Raw genomic sequence first — 21,412 nt, 5'->3', positions numbered from 1 at the left:
CAGAAAACAAGATTATTGTATATTTTATGATAATAAAAATGAAGCTACAAACCCAAGACGAAGTAGGTAGTATTAGCTAGTATGTAGATTTGAGGATGCTGTATTTTATTTAAAAATTTGTCACTTTATAAATGAAAATGTGTCTTGAAATAGTCTCAAAGATACATCCAAAACCACCCTTGTTGTGAATTTCTGAATTTGACTTAATTTTAATGTTCAAAAAACTGTAGTGTAAAAAAAAACACCCCTTGGATCCTGAGGGACATTTTAATACAGTTTGAACATAAAATTGTAAATAAGTTTGAAAAGTGTAAATTTGTGTCCGCTTTTGTCCTAATTTTCTATAAATCTCTTTATGTATTTATATTTATTCACACTATGTTTCTCATATTTTCCATATCAAAGCATCTTTAACTTTTTTTTTGCTGTTTTCTACTTACTCTTTCATATTCATATAAGGTTCTATACTTTCAGTTTACCTCCTGTATCTTGGATTAATACACCAATGTGTGTGACACCCAGGTCACAGTGATCCAAATTTTGCTGTCATGCATGTTACCCAGTTATTTGGTTTTAAATAAGATGGAATTATGATACCAACCAGTCTAATTTTGATGTTTACATCACATGACTACCTGCCACCATAAAGGCACATTATTTAAATTGTAAGGTATGACCACATATTTTGAACCCCTCAGATGTTTCCAGTGTCAGTGATTTTGTCCCTCGAAGGCATCATGTCATGGTTCCTTAATGTGCTCATTGTGGTTGCAAGTACCATGATGCCTATGAGTGGGAAATGGACTTTCATTATGTTAATTGTAGTGGCTCTCTTCCCTCTTACATTCGTTCTTGCTCTTTGTGGGTGGAGGTAAAAGAGGTACAGCATTTGAAAACTATTCACATTTCTTACCCCAAGGCTCAAAAAGTTATTGCCCACCACTCCATCTTGTACATTTGCTGCTGCACACCATTCAATTTCTATAGTGGGAGTGCAGCTGGATCTTTCTGTGCCTCTATTAGAGTTATTCTCCAATTATGTGAAGAGTCTTTTGATCCCTGTAGCTAATAGAGTAAATGAGTCAATGTCTATTCCAACCTCTGTTCCTACCAATCCTTCCTATGGGTGCTCGGTTCCATCTCCTTTGACCCAGCTTCTGGCATATTCTCAGGCCCATTGTCTTCGGTCCCAAAATTTCAAATGATTATTCATTCTTGACCTTAGTTACTGGACTCTACTTCTACTGACAGAGATCTACCCACTCAATTTGGGGCAGAACCCATGGAAGCTGAAAGACTTTTTTTTTACAAAGAAAAATGACGTGGTTGTAAACTGAAAGGTTTTCATTCAGATATATAGATGACATTAAGGATTTGATTATGTCTTATCACCCTGTGTGTGTGCGTTTCTCTTTATAGGAAATTTTTCTGAAACCTGCCGATGCAGTCACATTTTGGCAGCTTTCTTTGTACAGAAATGACAGGTTATGTGATGGAGAAGTGCATGAAGGGGTGGAACTGCTGTTTGATCAGCATGTGCTCTTCCTGTCTTTACCACTTGTTACACCCTTGAAGTCTGTAGCCATCCATGTTTCCTTGGGTTGTACCATCACTGTTTGTTCTCTCTATATGGCTCCTGGAGAGACCTACAATTATTCAGACCTTTATGCCATCACTGAGCAGTTACCAGCTCCCTTTTCAATCCTGGAGGATTTTAATAGACATAATCCCCTCTGAGGGTGGTGCTGATTTTGATGAGAGAGGTCGTTTCATAGAGTGTATGCTTTTGGACCACAACCTTTCTCCCAGCAGAACAATACGGTTCTTGTACCTATTTTCATGCACCTAGTCAGTCTTTTATTGCTATTGATGTCTATCTGCTCCCCTTCACTTTTCTCTCATTTCTTTTTGGAGATTAACAGTTACCCACATGGTAATGATCATTTTCCTTTCATAGGGAGACTAGCCCTAGTCATTGCCACCTTTCATACAAGCCTCAGTTGAAATTAAACCAGGCCAACTGACTCTCTTTCACTGTTCTCTCAGAACTTGATCCTGCCACTATCTGTAAGCCATCGATACACAACTGGCTATGTTTGTATTCATAGGAACAAACTTGCTGACATCACTACTGTGCCTCTTCTATATACAGACTATGGTCCCGTATTCAAGGCTCGGCTCTGCTCCAGTTGGCAGTTAACTTGGAGTGAGAAATATGAAAACAAGCTTTTCCAGATTACACCCTCTATTGAACTTTGGTTGCCTTGTTTTAACAAGGATCAGAAAGAAGTTGTCCTAACTAGATTACCCATTGGTCACAGTTTGTTAAATCATTGTTTTCTTTTATCTTGACTGATGCACCAGTGTGTGGTCTGTGCGACACTCAGGTCACACTAGTCAAAATTTTATTATCATGCTGTTGTTACAACTCTCAACAACGGCACCATTTTAGACATGCTTTGACCCACTGTTTACCCCTGACGTTGGACAGTGTAATTGGCAATGGTGACACTGTTAACTGTACAAATGTTTTTAGTTTTTTTAGGGCCCATTGGCCATTTTAAAGCTATTTAAGTTAATTCAAAAATTAGACTTCATTTTAACATGATGAATTTGTATGAATTTTAATAATTTTACTTTAATTTTTTTACCAGTTTTTTTACCAACCAACCAACCAATCAAAATCCTGATTTTGTTTTTCATTAAACATTCTTGTCATTAGTGTATTTGTTGCATTTTATAATGATACTTTACTTTCTGCTTTATTTCCCAGTTTGTAAGTTAAGTGCATATCTTCCTTTCTGTTTCATTACACTAAAAGACAACAAGCATTTTGTTTATAGTTACTAATACTTTATCATTGTTTTCAAGTTTAAAAAAATTCGTTCAACTCAACACCTTGCTCTGGACTCTTTAACTTTTATTAAATTTTCTATCAATTATTCCACTTTCATTCCTTGCAGTACATTTTTTATTCCAAACCCGTGCCCTCTACTTGTCATACCTCTCATGTATACACACATTCCCCGTCTCAAACAATTTCTTATTCCTATAACTTTACCAAGAAATCCTCTTCAATAGATTTGCATACGTTGCAGTTTTTGTTTTTTCTGGTTAAAATTTTATTAATATAGTTCTTGGCCACTTTCTTAAGTCTACTTCAGGGGTTCCCAACCAGTGGGTCTAAAGCCTTGGCAGGGGAGCCGTGTAGCCTTGTTAGAAGTAGCTTGGGATAACATTAATTTTATTTCATCAATTACATTTCTAAGTCGCGAGTGCCAAAAGGTTGGGAACCCCTGGTCTACTTGGTTTGGTTGGACAGTTTCCAGATAAACTGATGGATCTTTTCTAGTAATTCTTAATTTTTCTTTCACATTTTTACTAGCCTACTTTTTGATTTTTTTCCTAATTCATGAATGTTTGTGTTCTTAAAAATTCTATTTAATTTTAAATCCCCAACTTCTCTTTCAAACTACACGTTTGTCTCTTTTCCATTCATAAAATAGGTTACTCTGCATGTTACTCAGTTGTTTTGTAATTTTTTTATTTGCTGTATTTAGCTCATAAAATTTCTTTTAATTTATTCTACAATATCTCAGTCACATTTGGTTTTACTTCTTCTGTATGTAATTTACTCTTTCCAACTTTGACAAACTATTACTTCTACCCCTCTCCTTCAGTTAGTACACTAACCCATTTGTGACTATGGTCTGGTTGGTTATGGCACTTGAATTGCCATCTGTGGTTCAAGACCCTTCACTGAACATTTGCCTTTTCAGTCATGGGGTATTATATGTGATGAGTCAAGTACACTATTTGTTAGTAAACAAATAGTGCAAGAGTTGGTGGTCTGTCATTTCAGACTTTGGGTCATCAAGTTGCTTTGTGTGAAATTCAACAAACAAAACAAACCATTTAAGATGGTCCTTCCTGCAGATTTTTGTACCACTCCTATCCTCAATGAAGCAAACCTCTTTGAAACTTGAATATCTGTTAATGATATCTCAATTCTTATTTAAACATATTTAATCATCACCATTACATTATAGCCCTTCCTTGGTTCTTTAGTTTTTAAAGTGAATAAATTATGGGTTACTGCTGCTGTTTGTCAATGAATGCTTGACTTGTTAGCTAGTTCCAAGTTACCTACTTCAGCAATATTTACCAGTAATATTGAGTGTCACACAAGCTGGGAAACAATCAATAATAACAATTAGATTCTCAAATATGACTGAAACTCAAGATTTTTTGGGTAATGTGTCATGAAGGCTATTTGCATTTCTTCTCTGAGTAGGACTTGTAATTATTCGATCAATGATTTGTTAAAATTAAATGTTGTAGAGGCTTCATGTGGACTCCTTTTCCTCTCCTACACATACATGCCTACCTTCTAACTCACTGTAACTAAGAAAAAAAAGACTAGTGCTTTCTCTCATACATGCACGCTCAATTAAATAGGTTTGCTTTAATTGCATCATTTGCTTTGCATGTCTGTACTTGTAAGAATCAGCTATGTGATGATTTGACCAAAATGTTTGGTATCAGCAAATTTTCATTTGTTACATTGCAACAAGGAAAGAATAATCAATTCTTCATCAAATAGAATGTTGATAAAGTCAGAATATGGTGCAAATGACACTTGACCACACAGCATAATTCAAGTCACAAAATGATATGGAATTTTGTAAGATCCTTGAAACATCATGCAACGCACCAGATTTAGTTACATCAGTTTCAGCAAATGTTTGTTTTTCACATTAATTTTATTGATTTTAATCAAAATATTTAGATAAAGTTCTTGTTTTAATGTGTTCGCTAAAAGTTGTTATTAATATGGTTGGTTTAATAAGTCCAGGATATTTAAAGCCATTTTTGTCCAAGCTTTAGGTTACTTTACTGTGATTATCTTTTCAAGTAGAACTGAAAAGTATGTATTTTGATAGCATGTTTCCTGACTGAGCTAGACATCATGTCAGCTTTGTTTTAAGTGGAATAACGTATTACACCAACATAATTACATGCTGTTTTGTGGTTAGACATGGAACACCAGATATTATCCACTTTGATTATAGTTCCCAGTAGAGCTAGACATGTTTCATAATACAGCTATACATTGTATCATCCTGATTGTGTTTCTGGTCGATAGGGACATTACATTTCTACATGATGTTGAACAGATAAGGTAAATACTATACATTATAATTGGTTTTCTTGAGTAAGATATATTTTACAATCTTCCTCATTCCATATTTTTTGGAAGAACATTACATTAAGTTATTTACGTTTCCTAGTGGAGCTACGTATTGTATAATACTAATTACATCTTTCCTGAAAGAGTTAGTTAGAACTTGAGCTTTATTGTATGTACTTCTAATTATAGTTGTTATATTGTCCTGCTGGAACGACACATCATACATTCTAATCATATTTTTCGTAGAGCAATATATTATATGACCCTAATTATGTTTCCTGATAAAATTAGTTGTTATACTTTTGCAGTTGCATATTTCTTTGTGTAGCTATACATTATGACACATGCAGTATTGCTTTTTGTTTTTATTGCCTAGGTATACATTATGCCATTTACATCTCCTGGCTTCTTGAGTGTTGAATTACCATGTTTGTCCTGTAGCTGAGCTAAACAGTATGCATTTTGCTATATGATACTACAGAGCTGGACAATATATGATTCTCAAAAGAACACAACACTAAATTAACCGGATTACATGTTTCCTGACTTAACTAGATGTACCAGTTAGATTATGTTACCTTTTAAGGCTAGATATTACAACAACTTGATTACATGTTTCCTGACTTAACTAGATGTACCAGTTAGATTATGTTACCATGTTTCCTTTAAGGCAACTTGATTACATGTTTCCTGAATATGACACATCATCTTACTTGTGCTTGCTGAAGGTAAACATAACATATTCTGATGATACATTTTGAGAATTAGCTAGACCTTAATCACTATCATTGTGGGTTTCCTGTCAGAGATACACATTACACCATTCTGAAACCATTTCATAGTTCACTATATATGTTATCTTGATCATGTTTTCTGTCTGTGCTAGGTAAAATGGATTCAGGTTACATAAACCTTGATTAGTTGTTTCCTGGTAAAAACAGACAAATCTCAGTCCTGATTTAGGTTTCCTGGTAGAGTTAAACATTAATAATCATAATTGGTTTGAAGCTAGACATTATATGTTCTGATTACATGTTTTCTGGTTGGACTAAACATTACACAATCTAAGTTACGTTACCTGGCTCACTTAGAAATATTCTGATTAACCCTTTTGCAATGGGCTAGGTAGAATATACACATTAAGTATTTGCACTACACCTTGTATGTCTTCACAAAATTTAGAATAATTTAACTAAAGATTACAATTTTTTGTACTGAACCAGATTTTTTGTAAAGATATGAAAATACTGTTTAGTTACTCGTCTGGGCACAAGGTGGCTTCATGTTTGATTAAAAAAACCTATTCTTTATTCCAAAAATCTCAAAACCTTCACAAATACATTTAAAATGTTTGTTTCCAGTAAGACGTTATATTTTGTTGTTTTCTATACTCTAAATATGTGGGGGCCTGTCACTTGACCAACCTCATAACCATCATGAACAAAATTATAATTTTTTTTTATGCTAGAATGACAATGTATTATAATATGAAAATACATATGCTAAGTCTCATAATGCAATATATATAAACAATTTTTATTATATTGACCCTTCAGTCACGTCTTGACGGGGTACACGTACACTCATAACGTATCCAGTAATACAAGACTGACCTTTACTCTTGGCTAAGTTTTAGTGGACTAGTATTTTGTAATATACAGTCACAGTTTGATTATTTCTAGATAGATGGGTTATATACTGAATCAGTTGCCCCTTTCAAATCTTTCAGTTTTTAGAAAAGGTCCTTTACATACACGTAATTGAACGTATGACATGAATAACCAATCGATAGCTTAGAATGTCCCCCCACCTGCAGGGTTTTTCTCAGCCATTTTATACTGTGAAAAGGCTACCACGTTCTTTTGAATCGCAATTTGAAGATGGTAGGTTGTGTCTTTAGTCTGCTTCTTAGTTATTAAGCTGGTTGTGTCTTCAGTCTGCTTCTTGGTTATTAAGCTGGTTGTGTCTTCAGTCTGCTTCTTCGTTATTAAGCTTAATAAATAACTGGAATTCTATGGTATAGTTATTTTTGGTTATATATACATATATTGTATATATAAAACAATTTTGTTTGATATTCCTCCACATGTGCAAGCTTAAAAGGCTTAGCAACCAAGTGCAAAGGTCATAGATAAAAGAAGCAATTGTTTCCTTTACTTAGTGTTCTATATTTTAAGAAAAACATGTTTCATAATTTATTTCCAAATAGTAATAATCTACACACAGTCATATTTCGATTATTATACAAGCACTACACCATCGTCAGGTTTACAAATGAAGTTGAAACGTTCGCTCCTTTGTGCTCTCTAAGTGGGTTTTCTCATCATCATGGACTACACCATCCCAGTTGTGTTTCTTCAAAGAACTCGACTTTACACATTCTGTTTATTTCCTAATATAAATATATATTCCCTCAGGGTGACATTTTTTCGGTTGGACAGAAGTAATATATTTCCTGGCTTATGCTTGCTTACATATTTACTCCTGGAACTAAACGGTTCTATGTTCTGATTATGTTTCTTATAGAGCTATACATTACTGTTACACTTCATGGCCCCACAAGACATTATATTATGCTGGCTACATAACTGTTTTATAGTATGGTTTGATTAGTGGTTTCTTGGCTTGGCAGTAATACCACCCTGAAGATATCAATAGGGAAACCAAAACATTACCTTTTCTTTTAACAGGCAGTTATGCTCTAATAAATTCTCAAACCTATTACATATTTATAATGTTTCATGACGATAGAGCTGAACAAAACATTAAAACATTCTGATTACAACTTCTCCATTTGAACTAATCATTCTGATACAGTTAGATATTGCATCAACCATAATATGTATTTAAAATATTCTGATCACATTTCCTTACACAATTAGATACTGAGCTAGACATTATTTTCTGGTAAGGCTAGACTTTACATGTTTTGTTATGGATCAGACTTGCATACAAGTTCATCCAGATCATCTTCCCAGAGCAGTATAGAGTTTGACAATACAATTTTAACTGTCTCTTGATCTACCAGAAAACAGAATCAGGATGGTGTTGTGGCTTAAAATCATGATTTCCTGACACTAGAAATTAGGTCAAATACATTCATTCCTGAAAGTCAAACAAAACTATTGAGGAGTTGTAAGAAGGTCTCAAAGAGTCCTCAAAATTAGAAAAAGTAAAGAACTTGGGTGCAAAAAATTTCTTTTTTTCACTTTCATATGTTGTTCAAATATAAATGTTTCTAGATTTTTAAAAACAAAAGTTCTGATATGATACAAAGAAATTATAGAAAATGAATATTAAAGTACAAGAGCTTTTAACATAGGCTTTGTTTGAAAGTTAACTAAGCATCTTGACTAATTTATCTTTAAATATTTTGGTTGGAAAAATGCTTTATTGTACAAAAACAGAAAATGAAACAACATTACATGGGAAGTCTTCAGTTGGCATTCTCACTTGGGGTGTTGTGAATATGCAAAATTATCTTTATACAGCCCCCCTTTTTTTTTTACAGTAAAACAGTAAAAGGTAAACTTATTTCTGGGTTACATGCCACACTGAACATTACAAGCACAACTTACAGGAAAATATACTGACAACTTTTGAAGTTTAGCATTATAAAGGATAGTTTAACATGACATCTTGTCTTGCTAACTCCAGCAACATAGGATCGTCAAAGAACTTGTTGATGCTAACATCTTCACTCAGACCCTGGAAAAATGAAGATCAATGGTGATAACAACTGTATGTTTTTCTATAACATAAAAAATTCTCAAACGTATTACATGTCCTGATTATGTGTTTCAGGACAATATGAAAGTATTAACGAAAACTACAAATTACCTTTCTTCTCCGGGTTTTAATCATGAATTCTCGAGCAAGATGTGGAGCAGGTTGGGGTTCGAGGGGTCTAATGACTATACTTTTGTCCAGAGGGTCACCAGGAACAATCTACAATGGACACCAAAAACTTTACTTTCAGAAGCCTGCAACAGTAATCCATTTCTCTGATCCTTAGATAATTTTATCAACTTTCTTTTACACAATATCTTTCTAACACTCAACCATAAAAAAGGTTTTCTGTGGCACAGCATGTTGTGAATAAGCATGTTAACTCCCTCAACTGTATTACAAACTTTGTGTTCTTAGCATGTTTTTGGGATAGAGTGCATCTGGTAGACTTGTGTCATTTTTAGTAATACTAAAGTAAGTGTGTAAAAACAGCATCCATGTTATACCTTGTTTGTTACTTTAAGATAATAATGATTCTCACCTGCCAATGATGGAAGACAGACAAACAAAATGCTTGGCCTTGGGTATGGGTACGAAGATCTGTCTCAAAACCAAAGGAGTCAATAGCTGGAATAAAGGCTTTGATTGTGTAAAGAGGTGAACCTGGAACTGGAGCATCTTGGGTTACATGTCCTCTGAAATACAACTCTTAATTATGATAGGCACTTTGTAATATTTAACACTGCCTTATTTGCTATAACCAGACGACAGTCACTTATCACAAAATGTCAAAAAAATCATGAACACACAAATACATACAATTAGGAGTTATTTAAAATGTTAAGTTACACTGTAGAAAAATTACAAATCAGAGAACATTTTTACTATAGTTAGTAGCCTGAAAGGATTACATACATCTAATTATTAGTTAGCAACTATTTTACAAATTGTAGGTTTTAAGGAAGAATTATATAGACATTTTAATCACTGATGCAGATTGTAACAGTAAGGAAGGCTTTAAACACATAATATCACAATTATTAAACAACACTGATAGTGATAACTTATGCTAATACATGTGGACTGGCACTTAACTGAGTTACAGAGAGAAAAATTGGATATTTATTGATTATGAATTGGTGTGATTTTGTTAACGAGATTTCTCCCATATTTCTGTTGTTAATGTCAGGTTGTGTTTCAGTATAGTGATATTCTGTTCCGAAAAAACTTGTGGTTGTATTTATGTACATGTTCACGGATGTAGGAAAGGAATTATTGGTGTTTTTCAACCTAGTATGCATATTGTGTCCTGTTTCACTTATGTAAAATGTTAGAAAATTATTTGAGGGCAGGATAGGTTTGTTGTATAATTTTATTAACATGAAAAAAAAAAACCTTTAAAAGATGATAATTACATCCAAAACATCAGGATTACAGTAAGAGGGAATCTTAAATAGCTACATCACTTGAAATTCTTTAAGGCAGGATTAGAGTAAATTAATTTAGAAGACCCTGGTTTAATGGTCAAATACATCAATCAAAGGGGTTTGGCCTCTTTAGTCCAAAACTGTGATTAAATCTCAAATTGGTCGAGAGATGACAGAGCTACGAGCTGAAAGTTTGTACTTCAAAAACAAACTTGGAGCCAATATTTTAACCTCCCTAGCTCAAAACTGTGATTAAATCTCAAATTGGTCGAGAGATGACAGAGCTACAAAACTGTGATTAAATCTCAAATTGGTCGAGATGACAGAGGTATGAGCTGAAAGTTTGTACTTCAAAACAAACTTGGAGCTGAAAGTTTGTACTTCAAAAACAAACTTGGAGCCAATATTTTAACCTCCTTAGCTCAAAACTGTGATTAAATCTCAAATTGGTCGAGAGATGACAGAGGTATGAGCTGAAAGTTTGTACTTAAAAAGCAAACTTGGAGCCAATATGCCACTGCTGAAGAAAACTATTGTGACTTCACCAATTAAACAATACAACTTTGTAAAATCACTGACTGGTAGGAGAAAATTACTCAAATATTGACTATACTACCCAACATACTATTAAACATATAGTACTGTGCAAGTGGAAGACATGGAACTGGCAGGATACAAAAGGTCCCTCATGAAAACTATAAGAAAGAGACAAATGGAATTCTAGGACACATCTGTAGGAAGAATGGGATAGAGAAACAGATGCTATATGGAAAAATAGAAGGGAGGAAAGCAGAGGGTGTCAAAGAACTAAATATATCGACAGCCCCAACAACTATGTCACCAAGAACTCATAAGCAACATCAAGTTGATAAGGAGGATTGACAACAGAGAAGTCTGGCATGCCAGGGTCGCCGATGTCTACCGCAGATTTGACACATGAAGAAGATACCAAGGGTATGTATTCTTTTGAATAAAGGTATTGATCACATTTAGGGTTGTAGTGTCTTAACTAAATAGAAAGGAGATAGGATATGGTACTTATATATGCTATAAGAAATCAATTTAATAGTACCTCACAAATAAAAATAGTGTTTGACATTATATATTAAGTTTTGCCATGGCATGGTGCAAAAAGCAGCAATTCAAATACAAGCTTTATGTAATGGTGTTTGGACTCCATCAAATTGCTGCATACTTGAAATGCTCCCCAAACACTGTCAAGTACACCGAGACAGTGAGATTGAGACAGGAAAATTTAAAATAGAAAAGGTGGGGCAGAACACCTAAATTCAATGACACTGATGTTAAGCATTTCATTTATTCAGCCTTACGAATGAAGGAAGACAGCCACTGATCTTGAGCAGAGATAAATGACATATAAAAAATAACTGGTCCATTTTTCTCGATCTGTTTATATCCACCTTTGATGGATATCAGGCCATGTTGCTATTTGCAGAAACAAGCTTATTGACACTGTGGCTAAGTCTGTTGGCTCTGGTACTATCACTGCCATGCCTATCTCATACATGGACTATGGTCCTGTATTCAAGACTTGGCTTCGTGCCAGTTTGCAGTTGACTTGGAGTGAGCAACATGATAACAATTTTCTTTTCTATATCAAACCATTTGTTCCAAGAGGAAGTTATCCTGGCTTGGCATGCATTAATCAGTTTTATTTTATCTGGTAATGATGCACCAATATGTAGCCTTTGCAACACTCAAGTCACAACAGCCCGCGATTAATGTGTCAATGTCATTGTTATGGCTCTGAACAACTACACCATTTTTTCCATGGCTTCACCCCTGACACTGACAGTGTCACTGACAATGGTGGCACTGTCCACCTTACTTGTGTTTAATTTTTTAAGGACATGTTTTACCAGATTTGTAAGTTTTTTAGTTATTTACATTTTACAATAATTTTTTAACTGGTTGTTTGATACAGATAGCCCAATTACTTTGCATCAATAAGCACCTAACAACATTGACGAACTATGCAGAACAATACAATTCATTACTCTTAAATACATGGATGTTTTGTCTCCTTGTATGACAAGTTCACAAAAGTAGAACATTTTCTTTATCAGTCAGTAATCCAATACAATTGAAGACTATGAAAATAGGTTTTGTCTGAGCAATACTGATATTATAATAGGTAATTTACATAAAATATGCCTAGAGAGAAAATTTCAATTCTTACTTATAGAAAATCCTAGCTTTTTAAGAAAACTATGTTATAAAAGTAAGAACTTAAAAACTATTAAAATATGGATTATTAGCTACAATTTTATGTTATATTTATTGGTATACCACAAAACTAAAGTAGTCTAATGAAGTGTTGTTGAATGTAACGACTAAAACCCCAATGACGCAGAAAAAAAAGATGTTCATGGAGAGAGGGTAAACAAGTTACACTTTGTTCTTGGTATGACAGAACTGTTAATGATTATTATTTAAATAAAGTAAATTTTGTTTTAACATGGCAAAAGTAATACTGACTACATAAATAAGCTTTTCTCTTGGTATGACAGAATGCTTGAGTAACTATAAATGATTTTTCTAGCTATTACAAATGAATTAATGATTTTAAATAAGAGGAACTCTTCTAAGTACAACAATGATTAATTATTAATTTTTCTTACACTAACAAAATGATTAATCACTATTTAAATAGATTTTCTTTTATGGTAGGAGAAATAATTAAGTGGAAGTCATTCTTGTATTACACAATTATTGACTATTCAAATAAGCAGATACACTTTCTTGGCATCATATAATGTTTGAATAACGAAAGTGTGATATTTTTCTTTAAATGATAATGAAAGCTTCAACTCAATTTTACTTGCTGTCAAAGATTGATGAATACCTGTTTAAATAAGAGACACTGATGTTCTTTTGTTGATATGAAAGATTAATTAATAACTTTAGGAAAGGAAACTTTTAATAATGACATAATAAGTATTTTTGTTTTGACATAATTTTAACAGACATTTAAATAAGTAGACCCTTTTATCCTTGGTATGAGAAAATTTATTTGGTATTTAAATTTACTGGCATGATGATAACTAAACAGCAAGTTTATTTTCTTAGTAAAACAGAATGATTAACTCTACCCCACATAAGTCAAGGCTAGGTCACTGAGTTCGTTAACTTGCATTCAAAACTTTAGTGAACCACCATTTTATGAATATATGTCTACAAGTTTGGTGTCAAATTGTATATTATAATGCACAGTTTAGTATTATATATCAGTTATTGTTTTTTAATTTACTTGTAAATAAATATCGAATTTTTGTGATGTCCAAATACTATAGATATTGTTTCTTAGGAATTATATAATAAAATTACCAGTATTGAAAAATTAGAATGTAAATTAATAACGCCCCATTCTCCTACTCCCTTATAACATACTCATTGAATTAACCAAGGTGCCCCCCCACCTCAATTTTGAAAATGCCTGCTTACACACACCTACTTTGTCCAATGACATGCATATAACAAACTGAAAGCTTATATTGCCCCCTAATGACTTTTTCAGCCTATTTGAAGGATTTGAGTGACAAACCTTTTCTTTCTAGATTCCAAGGGGTGAAAGTAAGCCAAAGTAAGTTCAAAATTTCATATTTTGAGACCCAAATACAGCTTAGTTATTGCTTGATAAATTATTATGAAATTCCATGCTACTGATATTGCAAATTATGATTTTGGTTATTTCAAAATATATATATGTATAATAAAATAATTTTGTTTCACATTCCCTAGTTGCAAAACGTGATAAGGCTTAGCAACCTATAGCAAATGAGCAAAAAGTTCATAACTAGGAGAAATAATCGCTTGCTGTTCTTCTCTACTTACTGTCATATGTTTTATGAAAAATATTATAATAATCTATATACACATGTAATGTATCATGCACCAAATTTTATTAAATTAAATAATGTACCAATGATCATAGACTAATAACATGCAAAAAAAATATATATTTTCTAACAATCACAAATTTTCTGGTTTTTAACTATGCTGTAAGTGTGTTGTTACAAATTCATCCAAGCTAGCTATTGATTCCATAGGAACTGACGTTGTATTTAAGTGAAATTGACACTTATCTCCTGAGAACACAACTTTATATAATACACCAAAACCTTGACTTTCCATTTATACAGGTAATTTACAATTAAATATAAGAGAGAACTATTAACAGATCTTTAAACCGAAGATGTGACAGGAGGCGTCCGATGTTTCTATTCAATAGCTCTGTTAACACACAAAATTGTAAGCCATAAAAATTATTATTTATCTAAGCAATGGTGATCTTGTAATAAATAATACATGTTTAATTTCATACTTTCTGAAGGGGCAGTGGGTAAAATAGAGAACAAATTACTGTGAATCCCATCACTCTTAACACATAAAATAGTTTTCATAAAGTACCATAAAACAGATTTCTGAAGGTTTCAAAAAGTAGTAACCATAATATCCCTGGAAACACATTCCTATAAAGTTCAGGTACAAATCATAAAACACATTTCTTAAGAGTCCAGAAACAAAGTGGTTAACAAAGACCTGTGAAACATGTTCAGGAACAAATCAGCTAGTGTGAAATCTTGAAGTATGTTTATGCTAGTCCAGTAAAACAGTATTTAGCACAGAGTACAATAAAACATGTTTCTAAAGTCTAGAAATTATGTACTCAACACTGTCCTGCAAAATATGTCCAAACAGTAATTAGATCAAGGTCTTGTACAAAATGCTCATCAAGAATTCTTCGTGAATAAAGTTCCATGAAATTTTCATGTCAGCAAGAAGTCCTCAAACATGTTTCTAGAAAGTCCACAACGTGAAACACAAATCTAATTAAACATAATTTTAAAACATTCAGGAATAAACTAGGTAAAATGAAGATCTTAAATATGTTTTTAATGAGTCAAGTACAAAATGGTTGACATAAAGCAAAGAAATATGATTCTGAAGATTCCTTTAGGCATTAGTGATTAAAATTAAATCTCTGAAGCATTTCTAAAGAGTCCAGAAACAAACTGGTTAGCATGAAATCCTTGAATAGTTTTTCAATAGTCCAATATAAAGAAATTAGTATGAAGTTCTGAAATAATTTCATGAAAGTTCAGAAACAAAGTGGTTGATATGAATTCCTGAAATATATTTTTGCAGAGCACAGGGAAAAATAAGTTAGCCTCAAATTATGTAAAACACGTTTATGAATAGTGCAGGATAAAACTAGTTAACATAAAGTCCTGAAATATGTTTCTGGAGACTTCAGGAACAAAGGGTTTGGTAAAAAATATGTTACTAACATACATAATGATTTTATTTGTTGTTGAGTATGAAACTATACAATGAGCTGTCTGTACTATGCTCACCATCAGTACTGAAGCCTTCAGGCTTACCAACTAGCTACTGGAAAGCCCAACACGCCCGAAGAGTACAACTACATTATCTTAGTAGATAGTAACTTATTTTGTTCTTATTTATGTCAGAATTAAAAAAAACAAAAAACATGTTACAACATACACTTTACCAACTTTTACATTAACAATCTAGTGTAAAAGCTATCTTACTGGTTCCTTTAGTGCTTAACCAGTAGAAAATCTTGTATCTAAGCAATATGGTACTATCTTTCTTGCTAAAACAGTGCAAAGCCTGATATATAACAATACTTTACTAACCTTCTTAGTAACAGAAAAGGAAATGTCTTGTATATGTATTCAGACACACATATTCATATGTGTATAAATAAGACACTACCAGCCTTCTTGTTGTTAAAGTCTGGTATATACAAGTTTATTACATACCTTCTTCTAGCTAGAACAGTGTACACTGGTGATACACAATCAGCTGGAGCTTGGACTTCCACAAAGTAGTATGGTTCCATAAGACGCGGAGTGGCCATAAGAAAAGCAGAATAAGCAACCCTACGAGCAGTGGGGATGATCTGTCCACCACCTCGATGGATGGGTTCTCCTGATATAACAGCATCTAGGATCTTAAACTTGCAGTTTCGAATAGCTAAGATGAAATAACAGTTTGACTTTTGTTCAAAAACAAATAAATAAATGCTCAATTTTAACTATCCTCAAAATGCATTTATTCTGTTAGATTCATTAGACTGCAATTATGTCAATCTCCATGTTGTTAGGATTATCTACCTTCTTATCACATATTAAAATACATTGTTTTTATAACATAATCATTATATATCATTTTTATAATCATTTCCCTGACAAAATCCAGCATCTAACAATACAATGAAACCTTCTCGCTTGTTTTGATTAGGTACCAAACCCTGTTGAGAATCACTAAATGCTGTTATAGGTTAAGTTACAAACTACAAAACATTTGGATTTTCAGAAAGAACTTACCTTTAAAGTGACAGCTGAACTATGATATTTCTTATTTTTTATATTTAATATCCTATATTTCACTTTGATTAATATTATTTCCATCTTTCATGTTCCATAATAGGTAAAAAATAATTTCCCTGACTAACAGACCAATTTCCTTCATTTCCATGACTTCTCAAGGTTTGTTGGAACCCTGAAAACCTTAATACTAGCATTCACTTGGTTACATTATGAAGACAATCATCGTGTCAATCTCTGTATTTTTATGCATTAACATACATTCCTATAAAGAAATTTGACAAAGTCTTAACATCAGCATTCACTTTGTTACATTAAGATAATAGCTGTCACGTTAATCTCTATGATTCTGGGAGTAAACTCTTATCGTTTCATCATGAGCATGATAAAGCTCTAAACCCAACACTTACTTCATCATATTCTGATTCTCACGATCATGTTGATTTTCAAGGTAAAAGCTATTTTCTCATCTTAAGTGTGAAAAAAGTTTTATACCAATTCTGGACTATCACTGAATATGGGTGTTACAAGAAAAACACGTGAACAAATATTAAGAGAATATAAGAAATTACAGGTTTTGAAAAACAAATACAACTGTGAAAAATAATTAAATCTAAACACATGAAGAAAAACTCACGTTCTTCACATAATGGCCCTTCCCGGGTAGCCCACTGGAAGCCCTGGATAATACTGTCTTTCACCATGTTCAGTAACCCTTTGTCTACCTGGAATTATATAAACAATTCATAAATAATTATGGTATTCCATTTTACCCCATGTTCAGTAATTTTTTTCTCAAGTTAACTTAAGTAATATTATTAATTAATAAATAATGTGTTACCATGGCTTACAGTGTGTTATAGAGAGTTTATTAAACACTTGTGAAATAAAGAAGAAATATAAATTTATAAATGTCAGTTATTCTCTTTGTATTATGTTCAATAACTTTCATACACTTAACACAAAACTAGTACCATTCATCCACACATAATGATGATACTAGTTTTATCCTGTGTTCCATCATGTTTAGTTATCCTTTATCAACTTAAGATATTATCAATTCAAATGTAACTTGCTCTGTTTTTTACTCTTTCATTATGTTTATGCTACCCTTTATCAACTTGTGAAGTTATATTGTCAATTCATAAATAAGGGTGATATTCTATTTCAACATGTTTAGTAACCTTTGGTCAACTTAAGAAGTCATATTAGTAATTTATAAATAATACTGATACATTGATTTATTCTGTGTTTCAACATTGTATCTTTATTCACTTTAGACTCGTGAATAAGGACATCATCCATTTTAAAGACAGGTCAACCCTCTTGCTACAGGTTCAAAAAATTGGATCAAGTTCATAACTACAATAAGTTCATACTATAGTTGTTAACATGTTTTTCTGTGCCTTCACAAAATGTAGCAGGTTTAAAGAAAAAAATGACAAAGCTTTTGTACACAAAACATTTGTAGGTGAATACATGGAATCAGAATGTTGACTGCTCTGAGTGCAAATTGACTTTCATGTTTAGATTAAATATACCTGTGTCCTCTTGTTTTGTTTTGCTGTCAGTTGTGGATGAAGGTTAACCTTTTTTCATACTTACGGTACTGGAACACTAAATATTTTTTACTTAATTAAATAATTCACCTAAGAACATAGAATACTAACGTGTACAATGCGAACAATGTTCTGCAGACATCTGTATTTACCTGCCTTTCAAACTATGCAATAAAAGCCTTTAACGTTTTAACAAAGCTTGCTGAAGTAATTTACATTAAAACCTGTACTTTACACAAAAGTGGGAAATAAATTATAGAAAAGGGTATGTTTAAAACCACAGTTCTTACATTAGTGTAAAATAAACCTCTTCTTTCATTAAAAGAGAACTTAACAGATTAGGATAAAAATGGAAAATATAAAATAAACTGTGATTACAACAAAATATATAATTGGTCAGTCAACATGTGAACTAAAATGCCATTTGGGAATAACACAAATTTCACTCTGTCATGTGTTATAAAACATGTCATTAATAATTACCACCATGGGATGAAACAGAATTCATTTGTTTCACCAGTAGTTACACTGGAATGAAGATAAGAATGTTAAAGGAAATAATTAAACACACAGATTTTTCTTTAAATAAAGATAAAAGTCCCTAGAATTTCAGCACTTCAGCTGTAATTGAATTAACATTGTATAGACATTAATATATATAATTACTGATAATACATAAAGTTTTCTAAGAACAAGTTTTTTAAATAAATAATGTATATGCTACTGTATCATCTGCTTTCAATTTAACCCTAGAGGTAGATTCCTGTATGTGGTGAGAGGATCTCCTGGAGAAGGTTCTGTACTTTCAGTTTACCTACCCTGGGTTCTAAACATCCACCAACGTTTGCTGTATGTGGCAACCCATGAAGGGCAAGAGAGGATCCTGGTGGTAGAGGGGTCCAACCCTAACACACCACTTTGGTTTTGAATTTCTTTAGATGGGTAACTCAGTGGTGATCCTCATTCCAGAGTAAATTTGGCTGGTTCACTTGGGTTAGAGTCAACCAAGTACCAATGTTGAATGTTCTAAAAAAGTGTTGTGGACATTGTATCTGATGCTGGTGTTCAGGTATAGTGCTCATAAAACCCTGGCATTGCAGTGCACCCCTCACAGTGCCCCATGGTGGGTGGGATCAGTGAGCAATGAAATTTCTGTTTTATTACGGATATTCCAATCCATAAAAAATAATAATAAAACTAAAGAAAGAAAAATGCATAACTGGGAAATGACCAGGCATGGATGACTCTGTTGCACAGTAACCATCAGAATCACATTCCACATCTCCATTTTTCATTCATTATCTGAAAAATCTCCTCAGAGCAGACATCCCCTTTTTTTTTTTCAAAAGGATTAGAGGGGCTTTCTGGCTACCCTAAGTGAGTCAGGAAGTTGTGCTATGGTAACATTTTGATGGAAATATCTATGAACAAACCAAACTCCATCTGAATTAGAAGACCAGTGAGTGTATACCCATTGAGGTTACTCTCCATGTTACTTGGAACTCCTCAAGAGAAGTTATTGTTGAGAAGCATTTAAAGAACATTCCCAAGTCAGAGATCCTTGCTGATTTATTCAGCCAAGGTGTTTTTGTGGTGTACCATTTCTCCACTCGTAAGGATGGAATTATGTTGCCAACAAATGTTCTTATCTTGACATTTACATCGCCACGTCCAACTTCCACTATCTTGGCAGGTTACTTGAACTGTAATGTATGTCCATATATTCCCAACACTCTCCAATGTTTCCAGTACAGCAGTTTGGTCAGATGAAGGTGTTTTGTCATGGTTTTTTGATGTGTGATCACTGTGGTGGCAAGAACAACGACACCTGTGAGAGCAAACTGGAAGATCACTGTGTTAGCTGTATATATTTCCATCCCTCTTACTTTTGTTCTTAACCTAAGTGGACAGAGAAGAAAAAGGTCTAACATTTAAAAACTATAAACATTATTTCCTATCTCAAGGCTTGGAAGTTACTGTCCCTCACTCCAACTTGGACATATGTTGCCTATTGCACTACTTTCCACTGCTACAGTGGGAGTGTTGACATATTTTTCCATTCCTCCAACAGTCATTCTCCAACCATATGAAGAGTCTTTTACCCTTTATAGTTAACAGGGTTGATGAGTAAACATCTACTTCTATCTCTGTTTTCACCATTTTTTCCAGTGACTCTCCAGATTCACTTCCTTCACCTCCTGCTTCTGGTGTCAACTCGGGTCCATCTTCTTCTTCAGCCTCAAAATGCAGAATGATTATTCATTCACATCCTCAATAACTGTAATCCACACCCACCAACAAAGACCTGCCTACTCAACACAGAGCATGATTCATGGAGGTTGACATACCTCCATCCACTAAAGAAAAATGGAGTGTTGAAAACAGAATAGCTCCTGCCCAATTCCTCCTCCCACCTGATGGCCAGTTTCAGATACACTGGAACTGTCGAGGTTTCCAGTCTAACGTTAATGCTTTGATTGATTCTTACCATCCTGTGTGTTTGTCACCACAGAAAACGTTTTTGAAACCCACTGACACAGTTGTCTTTTAGGAGTTTTCTTTGTACCGGAATAACAAGTTGTGTGATGAATGAGTGCATGGAAGGGTGGCACCACTGGCCAACCAACACGCGCTCACCCTCTTTGTCTTTGCCCTTCAATACACACCCTTGAGGCTATATCCATTTGTATTTCCTTGGGTCACACCCATCAGTGATTGTTATCTCTACCTGTCTCCTGGAGAGACCTATGATCACTCAGACCTTGATGCTTTCATTGAACAGTTGCCATCTCCCTCTTTAGTCCTGGGGGACTTTAATGGACGTCATCCCCTCTGGGGAAGTGCTAATATTGATAGGAGGGGTCACTCTGTAGAGCATATGCTCTTGACTATAGACTATATTGACTAACCTTTCTTCTATACTGATCTTTAATTATATTTTCATGTACCAAATAGTCTTTTACTTCTATTACTCTCTCTATTTGCTCCCCTTCACTCTTCTTGAGAGTTGACAGTGACCCATGGGACAGTGATCATTTTCCCATCATTTAAGGGAGACTGACCAAGGTCAATGCCATCCAACCAGTGCGCTTTGGTGGAAGCTCAAACCAGGTCAAGTAGCCTTCTTTC

The 21,412-nt window shown here is 33.6% G+C and overlaps 1 protein-coding gene across 1 annotated transcript; it reads right to left on the bottom strand.

The window, feature by feature from the left end:
* Positions 1-8,562: 8,562 nt before the first annotated feature.
* On the bottom strand, positions 8,563-20,637 carry LOC143251531 (116 kDa U5 small nuclear ribonucleoprotein component-like). Its single transcript, XM_076502803.1, has 8 exons — positions 20,632-20,637; positions 20,304-20,521; positions 19,883-20,111; positions 17,362-17,449; positions 16,158-16,371; positions 9,462-9,615; positions 9,032-9,139; positions 8,563-8,899 (listed from the first exon to the last, which is right to left on the bottom strand). Exons 1-8 carry the CDS (start codon positions 20,635-20,637, stop codon positions 8,804-8,806), a joined length of 1,113 nt encoding a protein of 370 aa, XP_076358918.1. The 3' UTR covers positions 8,563-8,803.
* Between the last annotated feature and the right edge of the window lie 775 nt (positions 20,638-21,412).

This window comes from Tachypleus tridentatus, chromosome 6 (genome assembly GCF_004210375.1).
Source record: "Tachypleus tridentatus isolate NWPU-2018 chromosome 6, ASM421037v1, whole genome shotgun sequence".
NCBI lineage: Eukaryota > Metazoa > Arthropoda > Merostomata > Xiphosura > Limulidae > Tachypleus > Tachypleus tridentatus.
This window is presented reverse-complemented; position numbering and strand designations above follow the sequence as displayed.

Bases quoted from the DNA above. Each gene is read 5' to 3' on its own strand.
- LOC143251531 (XM_076502803.1), bottom strand. The intron at 9,140-9,461 runs GTGAGAATCATT...TGTCCATTGTAG, and splicing joins CTGTCTTCCATCATTGGCAG to ATTGTTCCTGGTGACCCTCT. The intron at 8,900-9,031 runs GTAATTTGTAGT...TCATTTTTCCAG, and splicing joins TTAAAACCCGGAGAAGAAAG to GGTCTGAGTGAAGATGTTAG.